Raw genomic sequence first — 18,918 nt, 5'->3', positions numbered from 1 at the left:
GACACATAGTTATAATCTTGGACTTTCTCTATCTGAACTACACACACAACCTACTAAAACATTCCTCTCACACAATGCAGTGTCTCTGTACATCCATCCATCCATCCACCCATTATCCAACCCGCTATATCCTAACTACAGGGTCACGGGGGTCTGCTGGAGCCAATCCCAGCCAACACAGGGCGCAAGGCAGGAAACAAACCCCAGGCAGGGCGCCAGCCCACCACAGATCTTTGTACATTTTCTAACATTTTACTTTATCTTTGCCAAGATCATTTTAATTACATTGTTTAAATTAGTCTCTATTTCTAACCTAGTTTTACATGTCCTTTCATTTTCAGTTTCATTCCAGTTTAGTTTTATGAATGTTTGACTGTTTTCTTATTTTTTATAATCTAGTTTTTATTATTATTTTTATTATTCAGTCTAGTTTTCATTTTACTTTAAAAATGCCTATTTATTGGACATTAATGAAAAGTCAAGTAAAATGACAACTTTTATTGGCTAACTAAAAGATTACAATATGCAAGCTTTCAAAGCAACTCAGGCCCCTTCTTCAGGCAGTTTGTAATCAACACACGACACCTACATAGCAAAGAGATTGTAGTAACATAAACCTGCGTGAGCCTTTGTTTTCTCCACCATATGCAGAGAGTATTTTCCAAGCGGTTTGTTAATGCAGCAGCATACTTCTTTCAAGGAGTTGGCATTTTAAACTTTGCATTAAGTACTTCAGACTACCTTATGAAGGTGATTTATATAACCTGCTAGACATTCCTGATTTAATAAATAACGGTGCCACTGCTCTTACTCTTGTTTTGCATTTGATCAGGAACTTTCTGCAGAGACATAGTTGAAGTTTGTTGACCACCATAGCCTGATATTCTACTTTGTTTGGTAGAGTTGAATTATTATTGTTATTATCATCAGTTTCTTTTTATTACTACTGTTATTGCATCTGTCATACACAAAGTACTCCAAGACATTACCTTCCTGTTTACAACCAATCTTTTGCTGGGTGAACATGTTGAAAAATGTTGCGCTCATAAACCTAGTAGCAAATTGTATAGTTATTAGTAAAAAAGCAGGGATTGTCAACAGCAATTTTTCATCAAAGGACAAAAATTTGTCATTGTGAGAAATAATTTCCAGTTACATTACCCTATGAGCACTACTTACTATTATGCAATATAATTATCTATTCATATGTAATAACCTGAATTTTTTATGCATTACAGAACACACTTGAAATGTACTTATTAAAATGCCATGTTTATTTAAACTATTCAGGCACATATAATTTATTAATGTATTCAAGAAGCTGAACAGATATACTGCATGTAACTCTTGACAAGAAGTAAAAAAAAATTGTGCAGGCAACTTAAACATGTACTTTTTTAATGGTTGTGGTACATACAAGTGTTCATCCACCCATCAGTTTTCTACTGCTGCTCCGGGTATGGGATGTGGGGGTAGCAGTCTAAGGAAAAATGCCCAGGTGGGTATCTTTATATCTCTGCCACCTCTTCTACCTCCTCCACGGGGATAGCGAGATGTTTCCTGGCCAGCAGAGAGATATAATCTCTCCAGCATGTCCTGAGTATCCACTGTGATCTCCATTCAGTTAGACATGCTTGAAACACCATTCCATCGGGGTGTCCAGGAGTCATTCTAATCAGATGCCCGAGCCCTATCAACTGGCTCCTTCCGATGGGGAGGAGCAGCAGCTCTACTTTGACCACCTCTGAATGTCTGTGCTCCTTTTTATATCTCTAAAGCTGAGTCCAGACACCCTGGGAAGGATGTTCCTGCTTGTCTCTGTGATCTAATTCTTTTGGTTACTATCTACAGTTCATGACCACAGGTGATGGTAGGAATGTAGATATACTGGAAAACTTAGAGCTTTGCCTTTTGTCTCAGCTCTCTCTTCACCCCGACTGACCTGAACAATGACTGCGGACACTGTTTCGATCCACCTGTTGATCTCCCACTCCCCACTTCATTCAATCATGAATAAGATCCTAAGATGCTGAAATTCCTGTGCTTGAGGCAGCACCTCATCCCCAACCTGGAGAGGGCACTGTACCCTTTTCTGGTTGAGAACAATGACCTTTCTCCAGTCTGTGTCTAAGGTCACAGCCAGATGAAGCCAGCAGGACCACATCATCTGTAAAAAGCAGAGATGTGTTACTGAGGTAACTGAACTACACAGCCTCAAAGCAAATGTAAACTGTAAGATGGTCCAGTGTTCTGTAACTGGGGCAAAATCCACAATGTTTGTCCTGAATCCAAAGTTCATCGAACAGCCAGGTTCCTGGCATAGGCCTTCCCAGAGAAGCCTAGGAATGTGATCCCACTAATGTAGAACTACACTGTCTGGGGAATTGCCACCTTAGTTTGTCAATACACAGCTACTGTCCTTGACCTTGATGCAGTGTTAAAGATTTGTGTCAACCAAGACAGTCCAACAACATTCACAACCTTAAAAACTCTGCAAATATCATCCACCCCCGGAGCCTTGCTCTGCTTCCTGAAAAGAAGGAAAGTTGATGGGATTAAAGAGGTCCTCAAAGTGTTCCTTCCACTGTCTAATCTTAGCCCCAGTTGAGGTAAGCATCCAACATGGCAAGCATTGATTCTCCCTCCTGAGTCGCTTAACAGTTTGCCAGAAATTATTTTCTATGGCTTCACAGAATACCTCCAACACCCAAGTTTTGCCACTGCAAATGATATGTGAGCATCTGTCAACTGCCACTTGAGTCACACAAATTTAGCACACCTCAAAAAGTCTCCTTATTTAGTGTGATGGCTCCCTTTACCACTGGCAACAACCACCAGGTTCGGGGATTACTGCCACAGCAGGCACCAACAGCCATATGGCCACAGAACATGTTCCATTCGTGGTCAATATCCCCAGCCTCCCTTGGAACGCATGAGAATATCGTCCAGAGAGTCAAATGGAAGATCTGTGAGATGTTCCCAGCTAGAAGTATCCAGCTGCAGTCAGAACAGTTTTAGGCCTTCCACAGATCACTTCACAAACTGTGAGGCCTGGAACCTGTTTATATCCATGTGAGAAACACCGCGACTTTTATTTTCACCTCTTGCATTGCTGTACAATTAAATAATTTACTAATTGGATTCAGTAGACACTTTTAATGTGATGTGTTGCTTTACCTAGAAAATTGATTCATTTTATTTTTTTCACACAAAAAACTCAAAAGACACATACATTCTGCGGTTTTGTTTTGGATGCAGAACTTTGACATCTAAATAGTTTAGAAGTTTAATAAATGTTGACTGCAGTGGGCTGGCACCCTGTCCATGGTTTGTTCCTGCCTTGTGCCCTGTGTTGGCTGGGATTGGTTCTAGCAGACCCCCGTGACTCTGTGTTAGGATATAGCGGGTTGGATAATGGATGGTTGGATGGAATAAATGTTGAATACACAGGCCTCTAAACTACCAAATCATTTTGTTTGAGAGCAGGAACTAAAAAGAATTGAAATTGACATGCATGTACAGTAGGCATTAGTACATCAGCGAAACGGGATTGGTTCCAGAAAAGTGGGGGGAGCCAAAAGAGATGCTGCTGACAGGTCTTACAAGGACATGAGCTTATGGGCCTCAGAATGTCTGTGGTCGCTTAATCTGTCCAAGGCTTCAGACTGTCTTGCCCTGCAGCTGGACTGGTCTATCCGGCAATTGTAAATCTGATGACAAGACTACAAAATCAATCGTCGACCTACAGAGTAGGGTGATTTATTGCCAAGCAGACTAATGAACATCCTTGTGCTCAAACAAGATCACTAGCACAGAAGTCCAATAACACAATACCACCCTGGTTCATCTTGAGTCCAAATTTCACTGTCTTTTCCCACATGAACATTAAAGTCCTCTAGTAGAACAATAGAGTACCCAGCGGGAGCACCGTATGGCACTTTTCCCAAGGTCTCTGAGAAGGCCAAATACTCCAACCCCCATGCCCCCAACTCGAAGTCACAGGGAGGTGATTTTTTTGTCCACTTTTCGTCAAAATACACGTGATGAGCCTACACCCTTGGCAACTCCAGAGTGGAATAGAGTCTAGCCTTTCTGCTAGAGTTTGGTTACAGAATCCATGCTGTGTGTTGAGGGTTAGCGCGACTATATCTAAATGGTACCTTTCTACCTCCACTAGCTTGGGTTTCTTTTTCCTTTAGAGAGGACACATTTCATGTATGTAAGGTCAGTTTTAGTAGTAAGAGATCAGTCTACCACTTATGCCCAAGTCATAATACACTGGATATTTAAGGCTCCTCCTGCAGGTTATAGGCCCACACAAGGCACATACAACTAGATTATTCAAAATCATTCAAAGCTGATTTAAAATAGCTATAAATGACAACTTTGTTCTCCATAGTCTTAAAAGGAAAATCACATTCTGGACATGCAATATTGAATGCTGGCCACAAGCATATATATATTTTTTTAACAAGTAAAGTTTTCCATGCATACATTCATTCATGATCGAATCCCTCTAATGCGTTGTCCAAACTGACATCAGGGACTAAATTTCATTTGTGACAGAGGTGCATTTCCCCTGAATGTGACAGCAAATGGGTGAGCTCTTAATGGCCTGGAGGGAGTTTTCAGCACACGGTTTATAAGTTTATATACTCCTGTAATCATGGCCTATCTTAGTGATCTTACTGTCGCTGACATAACAGAAAAATAAATACTGCTTAAAATTAATACTAAAAAAAATTAATGTTTATATTAATGTCATGAATTAGTAAATACTAAATGTCAAATGTCAAGTTGTTTTTATTTACACAAATTCACTTTGTCAAATTTGTGATATTTGCTGTTGTCAGATTTTACTTTTGCATCAGTGTATGGAGGAAATGTAATGGTTAATAACAACTAATGAAGAGTAATAATTAATGAATATTTCAGAGTAAATCAAATTTCAAATGCCACAAACTCCTGATGCTTTAACTTTTCAGATCTCTCACTCCTGATTTTTACATTTTCCTAACGGAAAAGTTACCTTCGTAAAACCAGCCATGTCAACTGAAGACTACTCCATTATTTCAGAATACATGTAAAACAGCCTTTATTTCTGTTATTTTCAAGGACCCTCACACAAGTGATCACTATTTGTTATTAGGTTAATTTGTGTACTAATCCAGAATTAGTCATTGAACTGAACTGACCGTATCTGAAGTAATTACTCGTAACTGGATAATACTTCCACTTCCAGTTCGCTTCCATACCATCACTTTGCTTCCAGTACTGCTTCTTTTTGGCTTCCATACTACTTAAATATATGCTATGTATTCTTTTAATTTTTTCACATTTTACTTTCCATTCTAAGGAATATTGATTTGGCTTCATTAGTGTTTGCAAAACAACATGATTTTAACATTCTAATTGTTACTAGATTTGTCATTTTAATGGTGGACTTATTTTTTTCTAAACAGCTGTCTCTGTGGCCCCAGCCTGACTTTTAACAACTTGAGTTCAGATTAGATGTTAGGGCATTCTTCTCCAAATCAGGGGTATTTGTTGAAATATGTGGTTATTGACCTTTGCTTTGCCACGTTTAACAAGTCAAACTGTGCATGAATAGCGTTTGCAAGGGATGGACATAGATAGACTACTGGGGTCATTTTAATATCAATTTTCAAAGGATTTCTAAAGATGAGCTTTCTATACCAAGTTTTAATAGCTGATTACTGAGAGTAGAGGCATTGTGTCATGTCGCTTTTGTTAAATTTTGGCCATGGAGTTTCCTGATTTGCTTCTTTGTGTGCTACTGTGTAATGGTGAGCATGCTAAAACACACACACACACCTCAGAAGAAATGTCGAACAACAGAAATCAGTTTATTTTGAAAACTGAAACATTTTAATTTCTACCTTTTTAAATTATATTTCAGTTAGTTTTCAGTTTGCACTCAGCTTTTAGTTTTATTTTCATTAACAAAATGTTTTTTAATCATTTTAGTTATAGGTAATAACCCTGATTAAGCATTATTTTCCAAGTTTTTTGCATCCTTGTTTACTTTTCACTTTGTTCTCTTTCTTTTTTTTTTGTATATTCAACTGTATGATTATCAGGTTTCCTCTCCTTTTTCTGTTATTCCTATCTACCACGTTGAACAAAAAACACTTAAACATAATGAAATCAATTGTATCAAATTACATTGCCTTCCTTTTTGTGATTTCTACCTAATATAGATTTGTTCTGTTTATTGTCTTGTCATGTCTTTTAAAGAATAATGCTGTTTCTCAGTGGCATCAACTGTCTGAAGCCACTTTGTAAGTGGCTCACCTGTCTATTAGTTAATTTGCTATATGAATGATTGTTTCCTGTTCAGTGTTGGTTTCTGTGGATCGCCCATTGTGTATCACCCATTGTTGCCACTATAAGCCTTCCATTAGCCTGTACTGAAAAAATAATAAACATTATATTGCATATTTGATTTCAAGCCATAACCCCAGAAAGGAGTTCTTTTTGGTTTAAAGGGACTGCCTTAGGGCCAAATAAGGTGGGAAATAAGCTACAAATTTCTGGCAAAGGAATCCACAAGGGTGTGTACTTCTCATGAATTACAGGTGCAGACAGGAATATAGGAATCCAGTAATGAAAAGCTGTTTCTGAAAACACGATCAACAAAATTTTAAATAGCATAATATATTATTTGTCCCTTTACTAACAATATTGAGATATAAAATAAAATTAAAGTATTTTTTATATCCCCGGGCTGTACAAACCATCATCTTAGAGCTGTACAGTTGATATGTGAGGAAGGTGGCTGTACTGTATGTAAACTGGTTTAAAAAGAGATGAATACATCTGTCAAAAGTATCGTTTTGTCTTTTGTTAATCTGTTGTGATGATTTTAAAGATTTTCAGAATTTGTTTGGATTTATTTTTATTTTGTCTAGTCTCACCAATTTGATTTTGCTTCTTAATTTAGATCTAAATTTAAGATTAACCTATTCTCCACTATTTTCAGAAATAAACTTTACAGCAAGTTACGCAGCAGACATGTTATGTTGCTTTAATTGTATTCTTGTTCATTTTCTGTATTTGGTTCTTCCTATAACATTTACAGTTAATCGGTACAGAATTTAAGTTCTTTTGATTTGAAATAATTTGCTTCTTAGTTTTAGTCAATGTGAGTACTGTATGATGCAGTATAAATTAACCAAACTTGTTTTTGCTGTTCACTCCACAGGATTACACGATTACAATGTATTTCCAACAAAGCTGGAGAGACAAGCGCTTAGCATATACCGCACTTTCACTGAACCTTACATTGGACAACCGTGTTGCTGATCAACTGTGGCTCCCAGATACCTACTTCCTAAATGACAAAAAGTCATTCCTTCATGGAGTAACAGTGAAAAACAGAATGATTCGGCTTCATCCGGATGGAACTGTGTTATATGGGCTGAGGTAATCATCTGCATTTTCTTGTATTTGTTTTTCTATTTTTTTGACCAAAATTAAAACTGGCAATGTTAACGAACATTATTGTTCCATGTTCAGTGAAGTATTTATTAGAATGAGGTGCCCCAGTACATAAATCAAAAGATTCTGAATAATTTTAAATGAAGATTGTATAGCCAGTTTTATACAATTTAATACTTTAGGGAAATGATCCTAGAACAACATCTTACTCTTTGAAGTTGTCTTGGGAATTAAACCTTCATTTCCTTCTTTGATTAACTCCAGACCTGGGTGCCCGTTTTCATTCTAATAAGTTTCACAATTAGAAGCCAGGTCTAACAGATAATGAAACTTGGTATTTAACTTTCTATCTTCCAAGAAGGAGCAAGATTACATCTTGCCTGAAGAAGGGGACTGAGTTGCCTCGAAAGCTTGCATATTGTAATCTTTTTAGTTAGCCAATAAAAGGTGCCATTTTGCTTGACTTCTCACTATTTCCAAGACAAATCTTTATCTATCACATTGTAAATTTTTCATTTTCTGGGAACATTATCCATAACCTGAGTCTCCCAAAAACAGACTTGTACCTCTTGATCCTTTCCCTTCTCCCTCATTTATTTCAACACATTGTATTAACACAGATATGTCATGCTGCATATAGACAGGTTTAAATGGAAGCTCATTACTTGAAGAGCTGATGGTCAGTCAGTCAGTCATCGTCCAACCCGCTATATTCTAACACAGGGTTACGAGGGTCTGCTGGATCGAATCCCAGTCAACACAGTGCACAAGGCAGGAAACAAATCCCGGGCAGGGCACACACACACCCACACACCAAGCACACACTAGGGACACTTTAGGATCGCCAGTGCACCTAACCTGCACCTGTCTTTGGATGGTGGGAGGAAACCGGAGCACCTGGAGGAAACCCACGAAGACACGGGGAGAACATGCAGACTCCATGCAGGGAGGAACCCAGGTCTCCTTACTGCGAGGCAGCAGTGCTACCACTGCACCACTGTGCCACCTGAGCTGATGGTTCCTTTGTCATTTGTCTCTCATTATTAACTAATGGTGGGTTAAAAAAAACAGGCAACAATTAAAATGTAAATGCAACTTTTTGAAATTAAAATGCACAATTAAGAGTTCTGAATCATAACAAATGAGTTTATCAAAAAAATATTGCTTTAGTAGTAAAACAAAATGGGTTCTAATTAAAAATTTGGTTAAAGCAAAAACCTTCGGCCACTGAGGACCGCTGTATGTGAGCTAAGGGTCACAGTAATTTATTAAAGATTCTGAAGAATAAATGAATATTTGGTTTGATTCTAATGGTGTGAGAAATGAACAGATGCAAAATTAATAAATATGTCTTTAAGTCCTACAATTGACTCACCACAGATGATTTAGCAGTAGAGTGACTGTAGAATAAACAGCTCATGATCTGGGCTGGAAAAAGAGCTGTGCTGTGTCCTTTTGTGAGAGCCCACTTTACTCAGCTAGCCCAACATTGCCAGAGTAGGTGTAGCTCCTAAAGACGTAACAAACAACACATACCTAAAAATGAAAATGTGAAAGATTTAAAGGAAAGTAAGAGGAAAAATAAACAAGAGCACAAAGTAATACATGATTAAGAACAAAGCAAAAATAAATGCAAATAACAAACACTAATAAAATAAAAAATGACAAAAACAGCTTCTCTCTTGCAGGACCAGAAAAATGGATTCCTTCAATTGTTAGGTTCTCATAGAGAAAGACAAAGGCCACTGTGATTCCAATTGTTTGTACACATGTGCTGTGTTGCTACTGTAGGACTGCATACTTGAGCCTGCACATACATAAACACGTCCCTGTCACAATGAAATCTCAGCAAGATAGCCATCTTTAGGTAATTAAAAATTAGGGAAACTAACAATAACAAATTGATAAAAGAGCAGTAGAGTGTGCATATATATATATTGACGTGTTTTCAAATGTATTAAGAAATTATCGGTTTGATAGTACACAGTGCTGTACATTAGAACAGTCTAGGCAAGAACAGGCCATTCAGCCCAACAACGCTTGCCAGTCCTATCCACTTAATTCTTCCGAAATAATATCAAGTCGAGTTTTGAAAGTGCGTTAACTTCTACTGTCTACCACACTACTTGGTAACATATTCTATGTGTCTGTGGTTCTCTGTGTAATGAAAAACTTTGAAATGTTTGTATTAAATATACCCGTGTTCTTGATTAACTAATTTTAAAGTGACAAGCTTGATCTACTGTGCTGATTACTTTCGTAATTTTACACACTTCAATCATGTCTCCTTTAGTCTTCTTTTGCTTAAACTGAAAAGGCTCTGCTCCTTTAACTTTCCCTCATCACTCAACCCCTGTAGCCCTGGAGTCAGCCTAGTCGCTCTTCTCTGGACTTTTTCAAGTGTTGATATGTCTTTCTTGTAGCCTGGAGACCAAAAGTGCACTCAGTACTCTAGGTGTGGTTGAACCACTACAGTAAAGAAGTCCAGTGAAATTCTTACTTGCATGTCTAACCAATGTCAAACATGTCGACACTTTCTCCTCTTTGATAAAGCAAGAAGTTTGTTATACAGTGCAGGCCTATTTTGGTAGTTTGTCATTTTTTACAATTTGTAGCTGCAGTCAGAAGCCCTTTTTACAAGAGGCCATGACTATCATCGGTGCAGGGTATTAGCGATTGTCATTTGTAATGCTATCAGTAAGTCACACAGTCAAAGTGAGAGGCTAATCCCTGTATCATATGGTTTCCATAGGCCTATACAATTCCATTAACACTTTGTGTGTGAGTGGTCCTAACTAACTCTTCCAATATATTTTAAAAGTAACATAAGTTCTTCTCGATTATAAAGGTGTTCTGCAGTCACCCCTAACCCAAATAACACCAAGGAGGCCATAGTTTTAAAACAAGGTTGTATAACCTAATAATCATAACAGAAAGACACGGGATATTGGAGACTGAAGATGATGTAAGCAAAACCCTTTTACCGTACTGCCCCCATTTCCATTGAGCCTTAATGCCGACTTGCCTACCTACTAATGAGTTTCTCAGATCTGCTCTTGCTTTCACCTCCTACTTTTCCATCCTTTTTATTGCCTTCCTTACTCTTAACCCTCAGAATGTTTCCAACTGCAGTCCTCCTGGATCCAAGCTTAACTAATGAATGACAAGATGGCGCTTTTAACCTCAAGCCAGGAGTTATTTCCAGGGAAATCAAAAGTAGTAGCTAGCAAGGTCAGAAATGGTTTTAAAAACCTCTTGGAATTGTCCTTGTAGCCTTCCCCCAACAGCCCCAAATATCCCTATAGATCCCACTTCAGATCCATGCACTCCAAACATTGTTTGTTCATTATAATGGGTACAACTTAAAAGTTTTCATTACTGCCACCTATTACCACACAATTTTCTATCCCCCCGTCCCTGTGTGCCAGGATGGCCTGAATGAGTCTCCCAAGAACCAGTGCCTTGAGGTTTCCTTTTATCTAAAAGAGAATGAGACAGCCCTGTTAAATATTGATTTGACAGCACACTGGACAAGTGTATCACTTTTAACTCCATGCTGCCCCTTTTTATAATTATGGGGCATAGCAAACCAGTATTACTAGTAAGGTCACAAGAGTTGCCATTGCCAGTGCACCTCCTGTCCTATATTATACAAACCCTCTTTCAGCTCCAATGTATCTTTTTCAGTATTACGGTACATTATTCACATAGTGGACAGCTGCAATCTATTTATAGAAATTTAACAATGTTCAGTTGCATATATTTAGTGTTTCCTTTGTTTCTAAAGATTGATTTTTATATGTGGGGGCAAGCAGCCAGTTACCTGCAATAGTTGCCATGGAGAGCAAATTATTGCAATATGAAATTAGTAGGATGGTTCATGCATAGTACTTAATGCGTGAAGGAGTAGAGGGATTTGAAATAAGGTTTTTTGTCTTCTACTTAATGAGATTATTAAACAGAAAACAAATAAAAAGCATCCCTCAGTACACAGGAAATCCCACATTGCTAATCCTATCCATTTATTTTTCAAACCGATTATCCCATTTAATGTTGGTTGCATAGGAGCTGAATCTCACAACAGGTGCCAATCATTTGAAGAGGGCGTACTGTAAACACTGGAAATGTCTAAATATCCTGAATGTCTCTGGACAGTAAGCAGTAACTTGAGTTTCATGGTAAAAGCAGGGGTATGAAGCATCTTTCATCCAAGCAGTAATACTATGAATTGTTTGGCTTGAGAATCTCATTTCTTTTAAAGTTTACAGGATGTCTGCTTGGTTGCTATGCAACAGATTTGCACACTTTGCCTCATCTCCATAGCTCTCATAAAGGTGAAATTTGGGGCAGGTTAGTGCTTGCTGCATTATCTTTCCTAAGGTCGAAACCTCTTTGCTGAAATTTGTTCCATTAACCCCTTTGTGACTTTATGTTTTTAACCTTTTCTTTCTCATCGGAGTGGCGGCTCTGACACTAGGGATCTGCGCCAGAAATCGGAAGATTGCTGATTCGAATCCCATAATAGCCAGAGGTGACCCTACTCTATTAGGCCCATGAGCAAGGCCCTTTACTTGCAATTGCTTCGTCCTGGGTATGATGTTAATCTGCATCCAGGTCCTTCAACTTTCAGGGAAAACTTAGGTGTTGGTGGCAGGATTGGCACTCCAGCCACTGTAAAAAAAACCCTCACAATGTTCCAGTGTAGTGCGGCGGTGTCACCCCCTGCATTCAGAACCCAGTCCAGTTGGTTCATTGTGTGGTGGGTTTGGCAACACCCTATCAGCCTATGCTCCCAACCCCTGTCTCTTTCTCTTCACCTGGACTATTCTTACCAAGTTTCCTGTTCTATGCAATGTTTTTTTTCCTGAATGGGATAAGAACATGTTGCAGACTGCAAGAAATTCTTGCATCCTCTTCTAAAAGTGGAAAAAAGAAAGGTTCCTTGGCTGCTGCTCTACTGCACAGTGTTCTCAGGCAGTAGTTTAACTGGCCAAAACTGACTGAAAGAAATTTGCTAACTTGTTAGCAGGTTGGACTTTGCTGGAATTGAAGTGTTAAGTTTAGGAAAGCTGGGCAAGGAATTATATCCCCTGTGTTTGTGAGACATGGCTGATGAAAGTGGAATATGAAGCAAAGCTGGAAAGAACAGTAATGGGAATGATTAAGGTGATGAGGAGTGTCATGCTCAAGAGGATGGTAAATGCCAAGTTAAGAGAAAAACTTGGTATGGAGGCAGTAGGTGTTGGTTTGGGCTTGTGGAGCGAAAGGCAGAGGATGATGGGATGAAGAGGTGCACCTTTTTGAAGATGTAAGGGATGAGGCCCAGAGGAAGGCCAGAAATTATGTGGTTGGAAGTCATGTCCTATGGTATGAAAGAATAGTTTTCAACCCAAAGGACACCCAGGATTATGGATAGAAATTATTTGGTGGGCAAACAGCTAACCTGAGTAAACCTGGAAAAAAAGGGATAATGATGTTGAATCTTGCATTTTTACATTGTGTAGTAGTTATCTTTTAGTAAGTTTACCTCTATTGTCCACAAGTGGAAATTTGCTTTGATCTGGTCAGCAACATAAAACAAAACCTTCCTACATACAAAGCATGCAATAAAAAACATATTAGTAATGTATTAATATACATTAAAACAGAATTCTAGAGTAATGTATTATTTCAACAAAATTGAATTTAGCCTTTTTAAAAGTCTTATTTCAGAAGGTGTAAAACTGTTTCTGTTTCTAAATCTTATAAATTTTGACAGCAAGTGTCTCTTCCCAGAAGATAAAATTTGTAAATAATTATTTAAGTAGGGTGTCTAATCTTTTACAATTTTATCTTTTCTTTGTGTTTTTTTTGTTGTTGTCAGAGTCTCCCCTTCTTATATGCAGATCATACAGTGTGTGTGGGGGCTATGATGGGGGCTTTGGGAAAATGCTGTGTAATTCAGCAGCTCCACTGGACAGCCAATTGAATTACTAGTTTCACTCAGTTTACTTGACTTGAGTCAGATAACTCCTCCCACAACCCTAATCTTAACCATAGTGTAACTTGGTGTATCGCATAAAATCACTGATGTATAACAGAAAGCAACAACATTCTCAATGGCGCAGAGCACTGGAGGTCCACAGCTTGACTCTTTTGGGGTTATTGCTGTTTATTGAATTGTCAAATTAATTTTCCTTGACAGTCATCTGTTGCAATAATTTTCCATTAACGAGCAGAGACTTGGCTTCAGTTCAACACCAGTTTGGAACACAGAAAAGAAAAAAAAAACCAAAAGTATGAAAAAGTAGCTTATGCTACACGTTTAAAAATCTAAATTTGTCAAACTTCCAGTAAGCTAGCTAACATTACATTAATTGCCACTACACTAAAGCTAGTGGTTTACTGGAGTAACAATGGAGTAACATTGTATGTGATTGTTTTGATATCAAGTGTTTAACAGATATTATCTGATGTTACAGTACCTAGCTGACGCATAACTGAGGATTATTTCTTACTGCCATATCAACCTCAGGACCACTACACATTGTTAAAGTCTGTTAACTTTACTTGACGTATGATGTGCTCCAAGTGTTGTTGCATTGAGGACATGTTTATTAATTTCTTACTATACTAGTTTCTTACTAGTTATAAGCTGTATTCTGGAAAAGCACCACACCACAACTTTGACATTCAAAAAGAGCATTAACTCAGATTAACTTCAAAAGCTGGTTCAATTTATTAGCAGCTAACATTACTGATTTAGTTAAAGCTTTATTGGTATCTACTGTAATTGGAAGGCCAAAACAAAAGTTTACAAAAATTCGTAAGTGTAGGTGATATATTCACATGTACAATTTTTTCTACTGTAAATATTAAACTTCATTTTGGCCCAGTATTTACTACATTAAGCAAGTTTATTAAGCATGTTCAGTAGTAGTATTAGTCATTTTCTGACTTGCTTAGTCCTGAACAGGATCGGGGGTGCTGTAGCCTATCCCAGCTAGTGTAGGGCACAAGGCAGAAGCAAACCCATGACAGTATACTAGGTACCATCGAGGGTATACACACAGAAACACACACACACACACCCTAATGATACACATGGCCAATTTTGTATCACCAGTCTACCTAACTTGCTTGTCTTTGGGCTGTGGGAGGAAACCATAGTACTCGGAAGAAACACATGCAGACACGGGGAATTCATGAAAACTCCACTAAGGGAGAACCTGGGATGTGAACCCTGGTCTTCTTACTGTGAGGCATCAGCTCTATCACTGCATGACCATGCCAACCAGTAGTAGTATTTGTAGTTTTCATTTCATAGTAGTAGTAGTAGTAGCAATATTTTATATTGTTAATAGAAACAGTAATAGTAGTAGTGGTAGTTGTAGTATTAAATAAAATGGATTGTATTTGTATCATGTTACAAGTGATACTGTTGGCTGTATCAAGTAAAGAGTACCAGCACACCTGATTCCATTATTATTATTATTATTATTATTATTATTATTATTATTATTATTATTATTATTAATTAGGCTTTCATTAATAAAGGAACCAAATCAAATGGTATATCATTGCCATTAAATACCATTGAATCCAAATTTATGAATCACACTGTGGATTGAAGCAACCCTCCCAGTTACCTGTTTTTCAAAACTTAAGCTCATCAAGACATACTTGAGGTCATCCCTGGCACTAGAACGTATGAGCAGCTTGGCTATCATCAGCAATTAACTCAGACATCAGTACCCGATTAGGTTATGTTTCTATGTTTATTTTTTGTTAGTCACAGACAGTCCCCCAAACCAGACCAGGAAGGAAAAAGTTAGTACACTCTATATGACATGTATAATAGTCTCGTAAGATACCAGTTGAAATTTTCATTTTCTTTATCCTTCGTATTAAATAGCTATGCTAGTGACTAGTTTTTGCTAGTAATTAACTTCATTTCATTTATTTGCTATTTAAGACTCAGACTCTTTAAATTAGGGCTGAGCAACATCGGTCCTGAAGGGCTGCAGGTTTCGTTCCAACCCAATTGCTTCATGAGAAGTCATTTATTGCTCAATTTACATTTTTCTGCTTAATTTTAGTTGTCTCGCTTGTTAAGATTTTGAACTCTTAAATGCTTTTTTTAGTCATAAACAGTGGCATTCACTGTTTTACTGGCTCCTTATTAGAAAAAAGATGCAAATGACAAAGGAACCAGCAGTTCTTTATTTACCTTGTCTCCATTTCCACCTGTGTGTTTTCTTCGTTCACTACTTGGTTTAATTAAGCACTGAGAAGGAAACTGAAGAGAAAGTGAAGAAGTGAAAATTGCTCATCTGTTTTAGACTTCAAATCACTTGGATGATACATATATCATTAGAAATGAAAAAAAATCTGTGATTTAGGAATGAACTGACAAGGCAGAGTTAAAACTCTAACAAAGATCTGTTATTGGCGAGGATTGGCTTCTAACTGGGATGGAATAACAATTGCAGCCACTGCAGCTTTCCAGGGTCGGAGTTGTCCATTCCTGGCTTAGAGTATAATTTGCAATTAAAAGTAAAACATTTTAAAATCAATCCTAAAAGGCACAGGCAACCAGTGTAATGATGCTAAAGTCAGTGAGATATGCTCAAATTTCCCTTTTTAATTCTTGTTGCTACATTTTGGACAAACTGCAGTCAACTTACATCATTTTTATTAATCCTGATAGGAGTGCATTGCAATAATCTAGATAGCTAAAGACAAAAGAATGTATTAACTTTTTAGCATCTTGCATTGATATAAAAATTTATCTTGTGCAAAATGAAAGAATGCAGTGTTAGTAATATACATAATGTGTGATTTGAAATTTAGCTCTGAATCTAAAATGATGCTGAGATTCTTCTGACCTTATTTGTAAAGGAAGATGGCCTAGTTTCTTTCTGAGGTCCTCACTTTTGTGTTTACTGCCAATAAATACAATTTCAGTTTCTTTCCTCATTAAATTTAAAGAATTATTACTCATCCATTTGATGATGCTGATAAGACACTGAATAAGAAGATCTGGAGCCTCATTTTCATCTGGTGCTATCGACAAATCTATATAAATTCTGTATAACTCTGACAATTCGCTTTATGTTTTGAAATTATCAGGCCTAATAGGTGCATGTATATTGAGAATAATAAGGGGCCCAGAGCAGATTCCAGTGACACCCCATGCATAATATCATAGATCTCAGACATACAATTGCCACAACTGACAAAGAACATGTTCAACAAATGTAAGAGATATTTGTTGTGAATTGCAGCAAACAAGATGGTGATAAAAGTGAACAAACCTGAAATTAACCCTAAACGCAGAGCAGAAAATCACTCAATCTGACCCCAAGATAGGGCTCACCCAAGACAACCTGAGCTCAAACTGAACAGGCAGGCTTTAAAGACCAAGACAGGCCCAACATAGAAGTTAGGCCTTTAAAATTAAAAATATTCAATGATACTCAAAAATACCTTTGAAGGACCATAAAATCTCTGACATGAGAAAACTAGGACAACAAAGAGTCTTTATAAAGAATTTATTTATATAAAAGCACAAAATGGACAAACAAGCAAGAGAAGCAAAAGAGTATGCCTAAAAAAGTACTCAAGGCAAAAAGTCCAGTCATTTAACCAGAAAGTCACAATCAAAAAGTAAGCAAAAATCTACAATGACCAGAAAGTCCAAGCAGTGCTTACAAATGATGACTGTAATTCTACAACAATCAATGAACCTCTGAGAGACCCAAGTTATAAATGCTGAGGGTGGCACCTCAGTAGTGACATTGATCACACTCATCTTTTGGAGTTCTCCTCACGGAAAACAAGAAGCAATAGCAAACAAAAAATGCAAAATACATGCAGTAAATATTAAATAAATAACAATATAACTTGAATAGAAAATATCACTATATACAGATGATGTGGTACTGTATATATCTGAGCCACAAAATTTCATGCCAGCAGTCCTAAAAGCACTAACACATTTTCAAAAGATATCTGGACTCAAAATCAATTTAAATAAAAGTGTGCTTTTTACACACAATATTAGACTGGATACCTTTACATTGATCTTAGCAGATCAGTGTAAATACCTTGGGGTAAATATCACATGTAAATATAAGCTCTTTTTCGACAAAACATTTGCCATTTGCATGGAAAAAATTGAACAAGACGTGAATACATGGTCTACCCCCATCTTATATTATCAGGGAGAATCCACACTGTTAAGTAGAACGTCCTTCCCAAGCTTCTATTTCTATTTCAATGCATCCCCATAAACATTAACAAATCTTTCTTTAAGAAATTAAATTCAATCATAACCTCATTTGGTATTTGAAACATTCACGCATCCAACGGCCGACTCCGCAATGACCTAAAGCTGAAGTGGACATGGCACTACCTAATTTTCACTTTTATTACTGGATAGCAAATATATCAGCCATGAAGACCTGGACATCAACACAAATTGATAAATATATGCAAGCCTGGTCTGCAATCGAATTAAAATCTTGTAGTTCTTCCTTATATTCCCTGCTTTGTGCCCCAAGAAAATACAAATTATCGTCAACACACTAAAATTCAATTGCCCTTCATTCACTCAGAATATGGAACTAATGTAGGAAGCACTTTAAGACAGAGAAGATTTTATTGGTTGCATGTCTACATGACAACCATCTTTATCTACCCTCTGAAACATACACAGTATTTAATGTTTGGAAAATGTCCGGGATTAAAACAATTTCAGATTTGTACACAGATAATGTCTTCGCATCCTACAAACCATTAAGCTTCAAATTTAACTTCTCATCAACACACTTTTTCCACTACATTTTTAAACTGGAAACTTTATTAAACAGAACCTGTCCAATTTTCCTCACCTTCTATATATTTCTATTCCAGAAGAATTATTTATCTGTCTTGAAGACTTGGATAGCATTTCAACAATATTTAAAAAACATTTCAAAGATCCCAGGGTACGGTGGGGAAAAGACCTTTCAGTTATTATTTTAGAAAAACTGTTGAAGGCAGCCATTCATAGAATACAATCTAGCTCCATATGTGCAAAGCACTCCATCATTCAACTTAAAATATTGTATCAAACACATTTATCTCATTTAAAATTGTCCAAAATGTATCCAGGACAAGATTTCACCTGCGAACGTTGCAATCGAGCTCCAGTCTCACTGAGTCACATGTTTTGGGCATGCACCAAATTAACATCATTCTGGACAAAAAATCTTTGAATACCTATCAGACAGCCTTGGTGTCACTTCCCTCCTAATCCATTAACAGCTGTGTTTGGTGTTCTTCCAGATGGGCTTAAAGTGGAGAAGGACAAACAAACTGTAATTGCCTTTACTACACCTTTAGCACATACACCTATTTTGCTAAATGAGAAGAATCCTACCCTACCTCTTTTAAGTCAGTGGGTAACTGGTGTCTTATACTATTTGAAATTGG

At 37.3% G+C, this 18,918-nt stretch overlaps 1 protein-coding gene across 2 annotated transcripts in view; it reads left to right on the top strand.

Moving 5' to 3' along the window:
- Window positions 1-18,918, top strand: part of gabrb4 (gamma-aminobutyric acid type A receptor subunit beta4) — a 360,165-nt gene that overhangs the window by 224,915 nt on the left and 116,332 nt on the right. For both annotated transcript variants that reach the window (XM_039766518.1, XM_039766517.1), the window contains exon 4: window positions 7,226-7,446. In XM_039766518.1, the coding sequence (XP_039622452.1) occupies window positions 7,226-7,446 (221 nt within the window). The remainder of the gene's footprint in view (window positions 1-7,225; window positions 7,447-18,918) is intronic.

This window comes from Polypterus senegalus, chromosome 10 (assembly GCF_016835505.1).
Source record: "Polypterus senegalus isolate Bchr_013 chromosome 10, ASM1683550v1, whole genome shotgun sequence".
NCBI lineage: Eukaryota > Metazoa > Chordata > Cladistia > Polypteriformes > Polypteridae > Polypterus > Polypterus senegalus.
The sequence above is the reverse complement of the archived record's forward strand: the minus strand, read 5'-3'. Positions and strand labels throughout refer to the sequence as shown.